The sequence below is a fragment of the Onychostruthus taczanowskii genome, unplaced genomic scaffold, assembly GCF_017590055.1.
Source record: "Onychostruthus taczanowskii isolate IOZ18803 unplaced genomic scaffold, ASM1759005v1 scaffold50, whole genome shotgun sequence".
Classification (NCBI taxonomy): domain Eukaryota; kingdom Metazoa; phylum Chordata; class Aves; order Passeriformes; family Passeridae; genus Onychostruthus; species Onychostruthus taczanowskii.
The window spans coordinates 2,281,051-2,297,195 of NW_024502569.1; the positions used below are offsets into that span (position 1 = coordinate 2,281,051).

The 16,145-nt window shown below is 35.8% G+C and overlaps 1 protein-coding gene across 1 annotated transcript in view; it reads right to left on the reverse strand.

The window, feature by feature from the left end:
• B3GLCT (beta 3-glucosyltransferase) overlaps window positions 1–16,145 on the reverse strand; it is a 45,518-nt gene that overhangs the window by 15,162 nt on the left and 14,211 nt on the right. The window contains exons 5-8 of the mRNA XM_041416093.1: window positions 5,926–6,002; window positions 3,363–3,474; window positions 1,647–1,783; window positions 731–794 (exon numbers count right to left, since the gene is read on the reverse strand). Coding sequence (XP_041272027.1) covers window positions 731–794; window positions 1,647–1,783; window positions 3,363–3,474; window positions 5,926–6,002 — 390 coding nt within the window. The remainder of the gene's footprint in view (window positions 1–730; window positions 795–1,646; window positions 1,784–3,362; window positions 3,475–5,925; window positions 6,003–16,145) is intronic.

Here is a 16,145-nt window from a genome sequence, read left to right on the forward strand (position 1 = left end):
TAATCTTAATTATATTTTTATTTCAGTCCAGAAGCTTATTCCAGATTCATCTCCCTCTTCCACCTGTAGTTCAGAAGTTCACTTTGTGGACAGTACAAAACGCTGGACAGCATAAACATTTTAAATTCAGAAAAAATAAAAAAGCCTCCAAAAAAGTAGCACAGACACTCTTTCAAAGCCTCCTTCTCATGTTCCTTTCAGTCAGTCCACTCACTGTCTGAAATACCTTCTGCCAACCTTTTGAAAGTGTTGCATACCGGAGACAAAAAAAAGTGTTTCCAAACTTCCAAGCTGCAATTCAACCTTTGTTTTTTTCACACAAAGGTAGATTCCTCCGAGTATTTAATGCAAACCCCACCATATTTAGTTCTGAGAGTTTGATTCAGAAAGTGAAGCTGGCTAGAATTGAGCTACTACTCACCTCAGCTTATGGTTGATGAATTGGAAGTCTCTCGCCTTCCTTACAGAGCAATCCTTAGAAGACATCTTAATGCATACAACCATGTATGCATTTTTATATGAATGCAAGCTTATTGATACATTTTTCTATGCTTAAAATATAGTTCTAAAGTATTACAATATTCTAAAGGAAGGAAAAGAAATCTAACATGCCATTGCAATCAAACTTTTTAGCAATGTTTAAGAATAATCTCTTATTTCCATTATGATTTAACACCATTAAAATATATAACTTTGAGACATTTTTTTCTTTCATCACACCACTACTTACCTCATGCTTTAAATCTATTGTGAAGTCTGATTTGAGTGGCTCGATCTTCAACTTCTTTGCAAGCCTATGCAATTAGAGATGAAGAAACTTAATCAAACATATCAAAAAAACCAATCACTATTACATGCAGGAATGTGTCTGGTACTACTGACCATGTTATAAGGGGAAAAATAATAATAAATCACATTTCTGTATTTATTGCCTCAAGAAGAAACTTATATTTATCATATAAATCCTTTTTTTAAAAAAAATCTGACAGTGTCATGATGTTAACATTAATTTTCAACACACACACTTTGATAAATTCTTCCTACACTACCAGAAAGTTCTCATCTGGAGAAGGTAGAGAGTCTCCCATAAAATTTTCAACAGATTAAAAGCAGCAGCACCTTTGAAGCTCAGTACTGATCAGCATCTCAAACTACAGACAAGATTCTCTTTCTGTGTATTTCAAAGCATAGTGTTTAAGGACTTTCAATTCACGAGGACATCGATCCTTGCTATGGTAAGACACATCCAGCTTCTGAAATCTATGAATTTTTCAAATCTTATTGAAAGCACCTAAGAGTCTAAGCTGAAATAAATATGTGGTTTGTGTGTACAGCATGAGAAAAACAGCACTGCACTTCTAGAGGGCAATGCAGCCACTCTACTACCCAAGAATAAAACCACTGTCTGGGGGAGAATACATTCTTAAAATTATAATATGGAATTGAACTAGTTAAACAGTTACTACTGGACAACTATTAGCTTCTTCATGTAGGCAGAGTGAAGCAAAATAAATCACATGCACAGCAATGGTACAGAAATATATTTCTACACTCTTGTTTAATTTTGAAATGTTTATAATAATTATAACTGGAACGTGTAGAATAATGGACAATAAACAGGAAGTTACTTAAAATTCAATTCTTACTTGTTAACAAGTGGAATGCTAAGTGCCCAACCAGCAGCAAAATCGGGAAATTTAAAGACGGTAGGATTTTCAGCAAAGGCATAATGGTGAATTATTGTAGATTCTTCATCATATAATGCTTTACCTAAAAACCACTCCTGTAAAGGAATATAGGAAACAATTTTGTTCATCTACAGCATCCTTTTAGTGAAGTTGATGACTGCTTTCATGCTGAATAAAGCAAACCTGAAAACAAAAACAAGGGAAGCACATTGTTCACAATTAATAATCTGGACAAAAATTGTACTTGGTGAGAAATGAAACTAAAGTTTATTCTCTAAAATCAAATACAGGCTGCATTTTCAAACTCCAGAACACGCCTTGGCTTCCACCTGTTCAAAGAACACTGAATTCCAGTCATAGAATGGCTGAGGTTGGAAGAGGCCTCTTGAGATCATCTAGTCCAAGCCCCAGGAATGAAGCAGGATCACCCAATGCAGGCTGCCCAGGACTCTGTCCAGTCATGTTTTCAATACATTCCACAATCTCTCTGGGCAAGCTGTATACCAACTTTTTATTATTATGCAGACTGCTGAGACTCTAAAATGAATATTGAAGGAGCTCTGATATAAATCACCTTGAATCTTGTATCTGATGGACTACTACTGTATATAAGGAATCAGGGATGGACTGTTACACTAACATGACAATTACTACATGTACAAAAGCAAAGTGTTTGATTTTCCTTTTATTGTGGGTTGGAACATAATTTGTTATTTTATTAGACTCTATGTAATGCAAAGGAGAGAGTAAAACTGGCAAAAGGGCAGCATCTAGAACAAAAATGTTCATGTTTCTATTCTGAGAATATCAATTGCAAGTAGATGTTTCTTAAACAAAAAGAAAAGGATGTTCCAAAGGTCTCAATATATTCAGTCCTCCGTTTCAAAGACCAAGTGTTTAAAAAGATAAGACCTCTGAATTTTTTTATTATTATTATTATTATTATTATTATTATTATTATTACCATTTTAGAAAAGAACTGTGAGAAAACACATGGCCATGTGCCTGAAAAAGAAGAAAGTATGCTAAAGTGAGTCCTGAAGCAGAATTACAATAAAGAAGCAAAACACATTTCACACAGAAGAGTTTGGCTTCTTTTATTACAGGGAAAGGACTGACAGCAAGGTTTTGTTTTTTTTTCTGAACACTGAAAATTCTAAATATTAGCACCTTTCATGTCAGTTGCATTGCCAAATTTGCTTTGCTCCTCGGTGATTATACTTCTATTTTGTTCTGCAAATCTTTTGGTGTTGTTTTTTTCCAATAGGTACAGAATATTTATCACCAAGACAGATCAGAAACAGAATGCAAGTAAAACACCCTACTATTTTACATCAGAGACAAACTAGCATCAGTCATTCAGTCTGATGATAATCAGAATTGATAACAGACAGGAAAATGGGGAGAAGGGACCACAAAACAGACTATATTCATCTTTTTATTTATGGTACATAATTTTTAGGCTATTCACAAAAAAATGGTTTCTCTGCTCAATTCTGACAGTTCTTCAACAGCTATACAGGCATTTGTACTGCTTTGTGTTACTCACTCTCAGCCTCAGCAACAGAAATCTGTGCCCCTGTTTTAAGGTGTTTGGACACATCTTTTCCAACATTTGGCAAAACACTCAATCACATTCAAAAAGAAAGTCAAATCTCTAAATTTTTATTTCACCTTAGACTTGTCGAATCTTCTGAGTGTTTCTACCAGTTTTACGACCTGTATTCTTGTATCTTCTTCACAGAAGAAAATCCATGAGGAATTCCTACCATAGGTAAAAGAGAAGCTAAAAAAAGAAAGAGACATTTTACTAATAAGGTGGCTTATGAACAAAAATGGCAAATTCAAGGCACACTCCCCAAATATAAGTAATTTGCCATCAATTCTTCGTTTACCCAGAAGTGAAAAATTTTACTACTGATTTAGAATTACACATCAAGGGACTACTGTGAATGGATAAAGATACTGACTCTGCTGCTATCTATTTATAAAGCACCAGTTATGCTAGAAAGAAGGGAACAGAAATACATAAAGAATTTCCATTCAGAAATGTACAGGTCTAATGGCCACCTATGAATTCAGAAATCCATAGACAGCAGTTTAAATTATATTCCCCTTCTTCCAAAATCTAACAGCACTGCAACCATCATCAAAATGCCTAATGACAGGTTTTCTCACATCTGTTGGACACTGATCATTCCCAACCTAAAAACTTCATTAGCTTTTCCATACAGTGAAACTGCACAGACTGGAGGGACTCCTCAAAGACAGCAATAATCTCAGTGCAGGATTCCTGACTCCTCCAGAAAAATGACACTCCCTGTTTCTCTGTTCCTCTAGCCTTAATTCTTCCACTACTCATCAAAACAGATACATATTAATTAATGACATGCTAATGGAAAAAAACCCCTACAATCTTTATTTGTCCAGTTTCCTTTGCACGGCCTGAGTGATTCCCAAGGCTAAGTACTTAAGGTCTCCAAGAGAGTCTTATGGAGACCTCAGAGCACAAAAGTTTGGAGTTCAGACTGCAAGGAGACCTTGGAGATACCATGGTAAGATCCTGTTCTGGATAATTTTTTAAAAAGGGATTTCTTCTCTGCTAAATGAACATGGTTACTGAGATGAAATGTAGCAGGTCCTCTGGGCACAGTAAGGATACTGTGTGATAAAACACACTGATTGTATCTTCTGAAATTAAATATTTTGTCCAACTTAACCTGTGCCCAAGAACTAAAAAGTAAGAATTTTCATAACTGCTTAGAGACATTCTTAAAAATGCTGACAGCTACAGGAATGAGAAATCTATTCTTTTGAAAGCAGTTTTCTGATACAGATGCATCTTATATCACAGTTAAAAGCATCATCAGCTGCTGCAGGATAGGCTGAACTCCCTTCTTCCTCTTTTGTCCACTGAGAAAACAAAACAATACAAGCTTCAAAACATCAACATACTTCTAAACAACTCCATGTCCTCATTTGCCAAAAGTACTAAGTGAAACAGCACACACAAGAAAACTCATATTCCAGAAATCTCAAGATGGAAATCCTCTACTTATGATTCCTCTTCTGATTTCTAAAGAATTTTCTTCTGCTTTCTCACACAAATGAGCATTTGTATTTTTTCTTTTAGTTTTGCTGTCTTATAAGAGCTGTGTCTGTAAACCCTGTCACCATCACATAAATAATTCAGAAGAGAAACCACAAGGTCATTGAAACAGGAGCTAAGCAGGGAAGAAAAGAAAGATGATTGATAGCTTGAACATCATCTTCCAGTTTTCAATTTACTTCAAATCTCTTCTGCTATTTTTCACAGTTTACATATATCTCACAGACAGCTGCTACACAAGCACTATTTACATTTTTCTATGCACAAAGGAATGGAAAGCAGAAGGAAAAGTAACCTGTCCTGCAACCCCTCTGACATAAAAACCTCACCCTGAATATGTCTAATAAATTATATTTACTAAATTAAACCTCAGTAGGCTGCAGATTTCAAATGTAAGCCTCAGGCAAAAGACAGTCTTCAGTACCAAGGAGCTTCAGGATTAGTACAACAATTTCCTGAGAGTTTGCAAGATACTTTCATATAAATGCAGCATGTCCTCTTTGGAGCCATCTGCATAAGCTAAGAAGAAAAGATATTTGAGACTACCTGTCTTTTCTGATCACAATAATACGAAAATTTGCCATATAAGCATCTAAAAAGATGCTGAAACCTAAAACTTCTCACTACAGAGACATACAGCCTCTTACAAACTCTATAAGGAATAAAAATGCCAAACAAGTATTATGATCTATTTTTTAAAAATTTATTCCACTTCATTCAGTCAAGTAATCTGAAAGATCAAAATTTCTGTAATACCTCACACCTTACACTGTAAGAACTGGGGACCAAATAGAAAAATACACATTTAAAATGCTGGTTTTTTAGACTAGTTTACTTCCCTAATAATTTTGAAATGCACCGTGATTTGAAGAAGGTTGTTGCTCAGTTAAATTCTATTATTACTGTTCTTTTATTTTAAATAAGTTTCTCTGATTTAATTAAGTTTATCAGAAAATTGCTTTATAAAACAACAACAAAAAAAAAAGAAGTACAGTAAGGAAGTTAAAATATAAAAGTTGCAACTCTCATTAAAAAAATTTGCTTCTGAAAAAAAGGGTTTTGAGCAACTAATATATATATTCTTTGTTACAAAAACTTCTGAAAATAACTGGCACTCATTACACTTACTCTGTCATTAATGGCAATATTGTCCATGCACCTTCATGCCTGTTGATCTGATGAATAAGCAGAACCGTAGGCAATTCCTTTAAGAAAAATAAAAATATTCCCATTAAACTTGAATTATATATACTTTCTTCCTAAACATCAATAAATATTCTGGAATGACTACTTAGTTTTCATTGGTTTTGACTGGCAAGGAGCCCTGAAGAATAGATTACTTAGGCTGGTATGAAACAAGGTGAACTGCAAGTTAGGGACAGTGCTTCTTCCAATCCCTAATTTCTTAATTGTCTTTTAGTTATAAAGCTAACAGACTTCAAGTTCAATGCTTTGCATAAGAACCCATGTAATCAAGAGATCATAGTAATCTCCTTGCCATACCATAAAATCCTGTGAAAAAATACTTACAAATAATGAAGGGTGTTCTCCAAAGGCTTCCACTGGACAATCACATTACACACGGCTTAAGTGAGAGTTCCAACACTCTTTACTTTGAGCTGAGCTTTGACTTGTCACACTAACATCATGACAAAAACCGATGGATTTACAGAAAAATCAAAATGAGGAGTTAGCATTTTTTTCTTCCTGAAAGATCAAAGAAGCTTTCCTACAAAGGAGAATACTTCTCAAAAATTCCTTTGCTCTTTTGTTACTCAAAACCTCTTTGATGTGGCAGATCCCAGTGTATAGCAGATAAGCTAGAATTCTGGGGTAGTTTCCAAGAAAACACCATTTAAAAACAGCCTTCTGATAAACCAAAGTGCACAGTTTGTAATACATGTGGAAAGCTAGATACAAATTGAGATCCCTCGATACCCAGGCAGTACCTTACTCCATCAGCAAGCCCAATCCCCCACTGCAGCATCATTCTGTCCAGGTGTGACACCAGTTCAAGAGAAGAGAGAGGTGTCCTGCTCACCTGACAGGGGTCACTGCTGCCCACAGGGGCATGGGACTCACCACAGCACTCAGGGGAACAGCACTTTGGGCTGGCACAAAACTTCACATGAGATACTTAGGAAAGAGCACAAGGTCAGGAAAGAGGGATCATGGTGTTTGAGGAGTTGATGGTTGAGCCGGCTGGAAATTAAGCACCATGCAACTGCTCACCCAATCCCCTCTTCCCCTGTCCTAGATGAAACCAGCACAAGGAGGAAAAAATCATCAGTAAGTACAGGGCAAAAAGGGAGGTGGTCACTTGTAACAATTTGCTGGGCAGGACACTTGTCTGGCCATGGCCTGCTCTGATCACTGCAGTCTGTCCTGTCTTCTTCATAAATTCCATTTCTAACTCCTGGGCAGGAGGCTTTGTGTGTCTGTATCTGGTGGTCTGTGTTCCCACAGCCAGAGAGAGGACCATGAGCTGTAGGGATGCACGTGTCTCTCCAGGCCCTAACTCTTTTCCACTTACAGCTCGCATGTGCCAAAAATTCCTGTTTGATGAATGCTTTTTGTGAATGATGCCATTAACATAAAATTCACACTCAAGACTCAAAAATAATTTATTAAAAAATAAATTAAAAATCTCTAAGACAAAGTTTACACTATTTGCTGACTCTGTCAAGTTTACTTTAAATCCTTTTTAAAGGCAGTTAAGCACAGCATCCAGATATACATAAAACCTGCAAATTTCATATACTAAAGAAAACACCTCTACTGCTCTAAGGAATAACAGTGTCTCTCAGGAGTGCATTAACCTTACACAAAAATAAGGATTTATGCTATTGCAATGACCCAAATTGAAAAGAAACAATGCCAAAACTCCAATTTGTAACAGAATATTCACCTGCATCTCAAAAATCAGCATTTCTGATTTATGGTTCCAGTTCAAACTAACCTAGCAAATATGTTTCTGCTTGTTTTCAATTTACTGAAAAACCAAAAGTTCAGAGCTTTTAGTGGAAGAGGCAAATCTTAGTCATAGTATTCTCAACACCTTGTATTTCACTAAAATGTGAAAATGGTAAAATTTACTTGGGTATGGTTTTCTCTTTATTGATTTTATTTACTTAGATTTATTTATTTATTTATTTTTATTTTTAGTATAAGTTTATGGTAAAACCACAAAATTATGCTTACTTAAGAGGCTGCAGATAAGAAGATAAAAGGGAAGACCTCTGTCTTTACAAGAACATTTATTTTTACACGCATACAAAACCTGCTAGTATTTGTAGGAAGCCATGTATTTCATGTATAATAGACAAAGAAAATAGTAGTTAATAATAATATATTCAGTGTCTCTATCACACTGAAGGCTGAAACTGGATTAATTTTAGATAAAAGCAGCATTTACCCATGCAAAAGATACGAAGTAAATGACATAATTTAAGTAGCTGTACCATTATACTCTATTTGCTTTGTGCAGAGCAAAGAAGTGATGATAAAGAAAAAGCACTCTCTCTTGAGCTAATCCAGTACTCTTACAAGGTATCTTTTGTCTTTGACATTCTCATAAACCTGCTCTTTCTCTACCCAACTTCCTCTAAAACATGAAAAAACATGTCCTGCAGGATCCTTTCCTTCCACTCACCTCGAACCATGCATTAATTCTAATTTCATAAAGGAGATGCTTAAAACACACTCTAGAGATCTAAAACAGCCACTTTCAAAAATGCAGGAGGATTTCTGTTGCTTTTCCTTTCTCATTTTTGCTCTGAACCTAGTGGAACTGGGCTGACCTATTAATTTTATTTATTCCATCTTCAGTACAAGGACAGAACTAAAAAGCAAAATGTATCTGGTGTCAGCTTTGAGGAGGGGAAGGGCACATGCAGTCAAGGTAATGAAATGTAACTTGCACACTGTGTCTATCTCATAAAACTCTCCTACAAATGCATCCGTGGCCTGCACTGCATTCACTGGTTATTCTAGCTTGAATCTCTTGTTTCCACAGTTACAAAACACGTGTTTTCACACATACCAACATTCTACATATGACACAAGTATCTTATAATCTAAATAACATAATTTAATCACTTTTTGAAGACTGAGAAACTACTCTCTCCACTTACACAACTGAGCTGACAAAAGGGCAAAACCAAGAAATGGAATTGCTTGTGGTCTGAAATACAGTATGAGACATTTTTACTCCAAATTCCACCTACTCTATCAGCACAGTGAGATCAGCAATACCTGCCACAGATGACAATTGAAAACTTTACACAAGTCAAAATCTAAGTGTGAATAAAGGGGTTAGATCCACATTTTCAAGACAATTCCAAAAACACAGACTCACACAGCTTCATTTTTACCTTAAAATCATCTAATATTTTTTATGCAAGTTGAAGTTGCTAATGACCCAATCAATTTCACACCAAATCATCAAGAGAACTCCAGTTTTTTAATCTAAATATTGGAAGTTCTCTTCATCAACATGAAAAAACTTGGAGAACCAGCATATCCAATAAAGAAAAGGTAATTCAGAATAAAAGAATGTATTAAGAACTAAGTAAGGGAATTGGTAACCTGAACAAGTATCTGTATTCTTTCAGCACTACATGGAATTTCATATCAATCTACCAAATCCTACATGAGAAATGTGCAATTTATAGAGAACAAAACCGTACAGGGTAAAAACAAAAGGAAATGCTACAGTTTCATAGACTACGAGGCCAAAATGGGCTTCTGTATGCACCCAGGATGGCAGAGATCCACCCCAGCTAAAATGGGATTTCCAGGTTAGGTCACATCCTCTATGATCCTCTAGCAGAAATGTGTTTGCTTCATTTCCCTACAAAGTAGCTCACTGAATTTAATCTAAGCATAACCAAACCTTGCCCTAAATGTATTCTTTTGTGAGAAACCACTATATTAGAACACAAGTCACACTAGATCTTGCTCAGCACTATTAATTATATGTCCTGTGTGACATGATTTTGCAAGTAAGACATAGAAGCAGATCCAGAACTGTGGTGAAATGCAAAACACGATGGTAATGTGTTCATTGTTATATTACTGAGTCACCTGAGCAGAGCAAAAGCCATCTTGTAATACACTAGAGAGAAATAAAGTAGTGTACAGGAATTTGCTCCTAATGAGTCCAGTTTGCTCATATCTGTAGGTGTATTGCATATATTATCTCTGTGCTTTGTGAGCTCATTAAACCACCTTGTGAAGCCCAGAGCTGAGGGGCAGGGACCTTAAACCCTGAGCACTGCTGCTGAACTGCACAGCTCCAGACTCAGAAATGCTTTCCTATCTCTACATACCCTACAAGCAGTAACAACATTTTCCCTACTCTCTTATCTTCTTCTCAGTAATCAATCCTAAGACACATTCAGAGCCAGCCTACCTTCTCAGTCTTCCCTTGGGAGGTTAAATAAGCCAAGCTCTTACAGTCATCTGTTATGACTACTTTGACAAAGTACAGCTGTGGAATACATTCTGAAGTCTCCCTACAGCTTTATTTTCAAAAACATGCCAATTCTGTAGACATCCTGAAGGATTTCTAAAATAAAGTAATACCAATAGCAATAGTAAAGCAAATCTCCTATCTCTAAGCCCAGTGGGCCAGACAATTTACTGGGAATTGCCAGCTTCAAACATTATACCAAACACTTCACGTTCTCTATATTCTAACAATTTCCTTAAATACTGAAAATTACAATACACATTTCAATTATTTTTCATGTTTTAAAGACATAATTATCAATTTTATCAGAGCCTCATTTCCAAGAATCCAAGACAAAATACTATTTCAATAATCCCCTTCAAATAAAACTCATGGATGATTTAAAATATTATTATACATTACCACTGTAAAAGAACCTTGTTTCTGTTTAACACATCTGTTATTTAGGAGCTTCTCCAAAGTTGTCCAGTCCTTTTAACTTCTTGCTCTCTTTCTTTAGGCTTCATTCATAGAGTCCTAGAACAGTTTTGAGTTGGAAGGAATATTTAAAGCTCTAGTCCAGGCCCCTCCAGTGAGCACGGACACCTTCAGCTACATCAGGTTGCTCAGAACCCCATCCAAAATGATCTTAAATGTTTCCAGGGATGGGATATCAACCACCTCTCTGGCAAACTGCCAGTGTTTCACCAACATCACTGTAAAAAATTTCTTCCTTATGCTGAGTCTCAATCTACTCTCCTTTAGTTGAAAAACTTTACCCTTTCCCCATCATTACAGGGCCTCTAAAAAGTCTGTTCCCCTCTTTCTTTTTAAGCCCCCATTAAGTACTGAAAGGCCACAATAAAGTGTAAAAAAACTCCCACAACAACAAAACCCATGATTCTAATAAGTCACAGTTTCCAATAATCTTTGCTCCTCAGGAAGCCCAAAGTAAAAAAGTATAATGTACTATTTGCCATTAGAGAGAATTTCTACTTCTGTTCTACTCTCAGATGCCCGGTTATCATTTTAAAAAAGAACCGAGTTTTCATAATATATTATGTGCAATTTCAGAGAGTTCAGTGAAAGGCCACAGCATTACCCTGCTTTCACAAATCAAGAGCAAGTACTGTGTGCAAATTAACAAATCAGACTTTATTTTGTAACAAGACAAACAAAAAGATGTGGAAAAAATCTGGAAAAGTTTTGAGTGCTTTTTATAAACGTTACCACAGATGTGTATAATAAGACAGTAGCCTAGAATGACAACAACATATTGCAGTAAAGTGCTATTTGTTTGCTCCTCACCTGAGTGAATAAAAAGCAGCGAGGAATACTTTCTTCAAGCTCACAATTCACAAGAATTCTAAATAAATGCAATCATACAAAAGACAGACGTGGTTTACAGTACATAGCTATTATTCATGAAATCCAATATTAAAGATGAACCACTGTAATTATGTTGCCTGGTCTGAGTAAGGTCTTTGTTTAGAATGTGTTTAAGATAGGATTTTAGCATTGCAGTTGATAATATTAATGGGTAAAGTGAGTTTTTACTTAAAAGCAAAATCCTTTGTCAATCCAAACTAGTGCATAAAAACACTCCAGCTTGGATATTGGGACAGATTTCTTCACTGAAAGAGTGATTAAACATTGGAACAAGCTTCCCAGGGCAGTGATGGAGTCACCATCCCTGGAAGTCCTGAAAAAACTGAGCAGATGTGGCACTTCCTGGTATGGTTTAGTGGGTGTGGTGGTATTCAGTCAAAAAATTGATGATTTGGAGATCTTTTTAAACCTTAATGATTCTGTGATTCAAGCAATGAAATTAAGCAATTTATAGGGTCCAGATGCTTCTTTAAATATGAGCAAGATCAGCGGTGTAAGTAGATTTATATTCACGGAAAGTCTGAAGCATCTTTCACTGACATCAAGATTGGGACAGTTGTCTCCCAAGCTAAATCAGTGTCATACATGGGGGAGCAAGTCCCTTCCCCACAACAGCTCTGGCCAAGTAAATCTAATGTACCTATTTTAACTAGGGAAGAAGAGAAGGAACAGGAGAGCAGAAAAAAGCTTCCACAAGGCAAGAAATTTGGTGAATGTATTTCAAGTACCAGTATAGATGCTCAGGAGAATTTACAAGAACAAAACAACTGTCACCAGGCAATGATTTTAATCTGATGATTTATTAATTCTAGTCTCATGTATACTAGAGCATTCTATTCAAAGATGACTGAGCAATTTTAATATAGCCAACAACAGTGGAGGAGGAAGCTTTATAGCAATCTCTTATTCTTTACTAAGAAAATAAATACCTTAGTTAAAGGGGTTTGTTCAAATCCTATTAAGTATGCAGAGATTGCTGTTGAAGAGGCTGAGAGACACACTTAGCCTAAGGCACTTTAAACTTCTGAATTTCTTGTTTATATTTTGCCCTGACACGGCAAGACATCTCTGTGAGGTGACAGGTCCTATTTTCTGCATTTAAAAAGCGAAGGAAGCTACCACATATTTGATGGGCAAAAGCAGCGATATAAAAATGGTAGATGATGTGCAAGGCAGGGCTGAGGGCAGCCCACTCATCACTACTAAAACATTTAGAAGATCTCATTAGTGCAGAATTATCTGACTGCTGCAAATTCCTTTAGATCTGCTGAGCATCCATTAGAGGAAAACAATCCTGTTCACCTTCCAGCACAAAGTGTAGGTAACTTTTACAGTTCCAACAGCTAATGAGCAAGGCATCAATTCTGCTGATAACAAAGCCTAGCAATTGTCAAAAGGATGCCAGTACCTCTGCAGAATGAGAAGCAAGGGCATATTAGAAAGTCAAAGATCAAACAATTAAAACAAAAAGCTAGGAGAACAGCTAGAGGAAAGCAAAGATAAAACAAAAGTCACTCAAATGTGTAAAGCCCTGCAAGCTGACCTTGAAGAGATTTCAGACAACTCTGAAATACATTTTCCAAACTAAGCAGTATCTTTTGTACACTTTTCCTGGATCCATTTCAAAAGGTTTTATTTTGAATGCACCTCAGCTTTCCACAGAACAGTTTAGAAGCATTTCACAGCAGGAGCACCTAAATATTGAAGCCCCAGAATGAGCAGTTGCACTTTAAAATGCAAATCCTATAAGGAATGAAGCATTAGGAAGAAAAACAAAGAAAAGTGACCAAGACCATACTGATACTAGGCAATGTATGCAAGCAGAATAAGTAACAAAACATAAAACAAACACAGGTGCTAACGTGGACAAAAAAATAGAAATAGGAACTTCATACACTGACCACTTAAATGCCCACTCTCATTAGGATTTTATATTGCAAGCTCTCCCCACATGATAAAAATGTAGTTTTACGAACAGATCTGGAAAATAAATGCAAATATTAAAGTTGTGAATGATGTTGCAAACTCAAGAATGAATAAATCCTTGTATAAAAAAAAGGAAAGTAGTTGCTAGGAAGGAAATAAAGGGCATACTATTATTTTACTCAAAAAACTAAAGGGAATCAATCTAGTAATACTGAGAAATTTTGATGTCAAAACACACCTGTTTTAATTTAAAAAATAGGGTTGATCTTGATATGGTGGAAAACCTTGCCATAAAGACAAACTGTTGTAGACACGGAGATGGAGGGGCAGGTCGGAATGTAGCCCAACACTTCACTTAAATATAATCTGTTAAACCTTGTTAAAACTGCAGGATCAAAAAATGAATTTCCTGATCAGTCTCAGCTGGAAAGTGGCTTCCATGAAATGGGAAGCCATTACAGGAGGGAGAGAAGTAAACAGGATTTTCATACTAGAATCCTGAATTTGAGCAGGTAACTGAAAATTGAAGCAAGAGGTATATTACAGATTGCATTGAATTAATGGCATTAATTTTGAAAAGTCTCAAGCAAATTATGTCTGTTTTATCTAAATATACAAATCAGTTTAAAATTAACTCAGTTGCCTCGAAAAAGAAGTTCTTCCACTAAATCCTATAACTACACCATTATTAATAGGACCCCATTTGATCTTTAGACTTTTCAGGAAAAATTATAGTTTTTTGAATTTGGTGAGGGTGTTCAATGCAAGAACCCTGAAGGACCCAAGGCAAAAAAAAAAAAAAAATCTCCTACTCTATTAGACCAGTTTTCATAGGGAAATATACAGACTTTTGTCTTCTAAACAATCACAGGCAATTAAAAAGCACTGACTGCACCTAAACTGACAATTTTTCAAAAACTTTATTTATCCTGTTTTCTAATGTTGAAAGTTATAGCCAAAAAGAAATCCTGATTTTGATTTTTTTTTAAGATAAAAAGGGCATAGTCCCAAATATTACCATTTTACACTCCCAACAGCTTCCTTCTTCCTATTTGGTACTTCTTACGAAGGTCTCATTTACAGAGGTTAAATGTTCCATAATCTCAAAAAATTAAGAAGACTGGTAGAAACTGTAAAGAATTTTTGCCATTGCTAAATTCTAACTGAAGAGTTTTGGCTAATAATCAATAAATTGCTACAGAAAATGTTTTTAAGCAAGTACAAAATACTGACATCTACTGGAGACCGGAATTACAGATTGGTTTCACATTAAAAAAATGTTTTAAGTACACCATAAAAGAAAATAAATGGACAAACCATTTGTTAAGATTAATGTCCATTACTTAATTTTGAAGTGAGATATATGTGCTAGCTTACTGAAGTAACACAAATCTAGCAGTTGGATTCCATTTCTCATTTTAAACTAGCAGAAAATAACTAATGTTTTCATACAGCTGTTGTCTTTGAAAACACAAGGATTTAACTTTTTGCCTGAAGCTAATAATTTCATATGAATTCTGTGCAGTGCAACATGCCAACTTCAAATGTTGATTAGCAGGATTGCAGAGATGATCTGCCCCACGTCCATAATCAGCATTACTGGTCTCACAGTGGTATTGTGAGTTGACCAAAACAATCAAGATGTATCAAGAACCTGCTGATTATGCCCATTCATTTTTTTTTCCTCTACACTGATGGCTTTCCCTTTTTCCCAAATTTCAGATATGACATTATTGGTGGGATTTCCATCACTGCTTTTCTTAAGACACCATGACTGCTGTTCAAGAGGTAACTGTTAATACTGGAAAAGCATCATCATTTCAGCATTTCCATAAAGGCATCTTCTCAAACAGGCAATAAAGGTTTTTAGAAGCCAGGTCAGTTTCAGGTACAACTCTGATTACAAAATGATTTCACCTCTTTCCCACAAAACATGCTTATATTCCAGCCTCACTGAAACCATTTGTACTTCTGCTTACTGAACTTTTTATTACTCATATTCTGCAATTACAGAACTCAACTAAAATCCTTGGGTTTAACAACTGACACCATAATCCTCCCTGCACACATTGCATCTGAACACTTCTCTCAATTCCGAGGAGGACTCTCAAAGAGCAGAACTCTGCAGAACAAAGGCTGTTCACATGACTGATTTCATTAAGGGATTAAAAATTGCATTTAGGATAGATTTAATTACAACAGGTTTGATAAGCTTGGATAAATGAAGCCTAAAACATCCTGCAATCTGATTTAGGCACTACAAGACCAATGTACATAAGACAATTTACATCAGATTTCTTTTTCCTTTACAACAAAGAAATGAAAAATAGTCAAGTAACCTCACAGCAAGCTATTTCATATGAGGGGATGTATGCCACTCTTAAATTTTTCTTAATTTTATAAAAGACAAAGAAAATAAAGCATTGTTTATGCATACTAAACTTTCAGTATAAGTTTCTTAAAAACCTCTTCTCTAGGCTTACGCTTTACAAATCAAATTTCCCACTAGAATGTAAAGCACAACACGCAGCTCCCAGGTCAGTGTGACCACCAGCGGCTCAAGGGGAGCGTCTGCAGAGGA